Source organism: Nansenia antarctica (genome assembly GCF_963989245.1).
Source record: "Nansenia antarctica genome assembly, chromosome: 9".
NCBI lineage: Eukaryota > Metazoa > Chordata > Actinopteri > Argentiniformes > Microstomatidae > Nansenia > Nansenia antarctica.
Window position 1 is genome coordinate 15,023,339 of NC_137679.1, and position 2,500 is coordinate 15,025,838.

The 2,500-nt window shown below is 48.6% G+C and overlaps 1 protein-coding gene across 1 annotated transcript in view; it reads left to right on the forward strand.

Moving 5' to 3' along the window:
• The window catches only part of cbfb (core-binding factor subunit beta), a gene marked incomplete at its 3' end in the record, with an annotated part of 34,865 nt that overhangs the window by 28,148 nt on the left and 4,217 nt on the right, over positions 1-2,500 (forward strand). The window contains exons 5-6 of the mRNA XM_080539528.1: positions 92-208; positions 566-661. Coding sequence (XP_080395654.1) covers positions 92-208; positions 566-661 — 213 coding nt within the window. The remainder of the gene's footprint in view (positions 1-91; positions 209-565; positions 662-2,500) is intronic.

Consider the following 2,500-nt stretch of genomic DNA (forward strand, 5'->3'; position numbering starts at 1 on the left):
GGGGAGAGCGAGACAGAGAGAGAGAGTCTGTCTGGTCAGAACTGCTTGTGTTTGAGGTGCAAATAATAATTGTGTGTGTGTGTGTGTGTAGGTGTACCTGAAGGCCCCAATGATCCTGAACGGAGTGTGTGTGTTGTGGAGAGGCTGGATCGACCTGCAGCGCCTGGACGGCATGGGCTGTCTGGAGTATGATGAGGAGAGAGCTCAGGTACACACACACATACACACACACACACACACACTCGCACGCACACAGACACGCACGCACACACACACACAGACACACGCACACACACACACACACACACACACACACACACACTCACACAGACTCGCACGTACACACACATACACACACACACGCACACACACTCACTCACCTGGACACACACACACATACACACACACACACACACATTCTCACACACACACACACACACACACACACGCACGTGTACATACACACACTCACACACAAAACTCCCACTGACCCATTCAGTACCTACAGAGTGTGTGTCTGTGTGTGTATGTGTGTGTGTGTGTGTGTGTGTGTGTGTGTGTGTAGCAAGAGGACGCGCTGGCGCAAGCTTCCTTCGAGGAGGCGAGGAGGAGGACCAGGGACTTTGAGGACAGAGATCACTCTCGCCGCGAGGACCTGGAGGTGAGGGGGGAGGGGGGGGGGGTTAGAGGGGAGGAGGGTGGAGGGGAGCTGGGGTGGAGGGGAGCTGGGGTGGAGGGTGAAGGGGAGGAGAGGTGGAGGTGAGGAGGGGAGGAGGGTGGAGGGGACATGGGGGGAGTGGGGAGGTGAGGAGGGGTGGAGAGGAGCAGGGTGAAGGGGGGAGGGAGGCGGGGGGAGGTGGAGGTGAGGAGGGTGGAGGCATGTAGAGATTAAATAGAAGGGGGCCAAGGTTTGACCCTTGGGGAACCCCACATGTCATTTTAATTTGGTCGGACACAAAGTTGCCAATGAAGACATAGTAGCTTCTGTCCTGTAGGTAGGATCTAAACCAGTTTAGGGCAGTGCCCGAAAGTCCTACCCAGGTTTTTAGTCTATCTATTAGAATGTTGTGGTCTACAGTGTCAAAAGCAGCGCTAAGATGTAGTAGTACCAAAACTGAGATTTTTCCTGAATCGATATTTACACAAGTGGTTACAGGGTTTCATGAAAAGGTCCGCAAGTCTGGCAATGTACTTTTTCAGTTTGTTCCAGATTATGAAAGGGTAGATTGTAAGTTTTCAAATGATGTCTGAAACTATTGTTGAAACAAACCCCCTCAAGACAACCACTCCCCCATGACACTACCTGTCATTATCTACCTGTCATCTGTCAGGGGGGTTGTCAGCTAACCCTCAAGAAACAAACTTACAGAGCTGACATGTTTAAATTGCTAAATAATAATAATAATTATTATTCAAGATTCATGATTTTTTTATTGCCATGTGTGCCAAAGGTTTATTACATCCCATTCAAGTACAAGAGAGTAAAATTCTTACGGCTTCAGTTTCAGTCGACATTGCAGCAGCAAGAGAAAACAAAATGGCAATGGAAAAAATTAGGCAAGATAGAATTGAGCAATACAATAATAGAATGGTAAAAAAGAATAATGTTGTAGGTGTAGTTCCTTCCCATCCCATCTGGGCATCAAAGCTGTAATAAAAAAAGAAGACAGTACATTTAAAAGTATTGCCCACTGTTACAACACACCACACTGTTACCACCCACAACACACACGCTTCAATTGTCGTCCTATGCCAAAAAACGGAAAACATTTTTTTTTACAACAAGACTGTTTGGCTCAATTGCAAGGTTTCAGAATTCCCGACATGAGGACCTTTTTTATCAAACCGTGTCACAAATGTCAAGGGTTAGGGCTAGGTCTGGGGTTAGATCTAGGGCTAGGGTTAGGGCTAGGGCTGGGGGTTAGGGTTAGGTCTGGGGTTAGGGCTAGGTCAAGGGTTAGGGCTGGGTCTGGAGTTAGGTCTAGGGCTGGGAGTTAGGTCTGGGGTTAGGTCTAGGGCTGGGGTTAGGGCTGGATCTAGGGTTAGGGCTGGGTCTACAGTTAGGGCTGGGGTTAGGCCTATGGTTAGGTCTAGGGCTGGGGTTAGGGCTGGGGTTAGGGCTGGGTCTAGGTCTGGAGTCCAGGGTTATGTCTAGGGCTAGGGCTGGGGTAAGGGCTAGGTCTGGGGCTGGGTGTGTGTGTGTGTGTGTGTGTGTGTGTGTGTATTGTAAGCATGTGTAATGGTGTGTAGGTTTAGTGCATGAAGAGTCTGTCCTTGAAGTAGACTGCTAATTCCTGAATTCCGCTGATCTGTTTCCTGAATTCTGCTGATTTCTGAATTCTGCTGATTCCTGATTCGTGATTGATCCAGATGAGAAACTAAGTTGTCTTTCTTTAGGACCCAGTGGCATCAAAAATCTGGGACTGATGACACTCACTCACCAACCAGGGTCTGTCTCTCTGCTTTAATATACTCTGTCAGGCACTAAACTGTGTGTGTG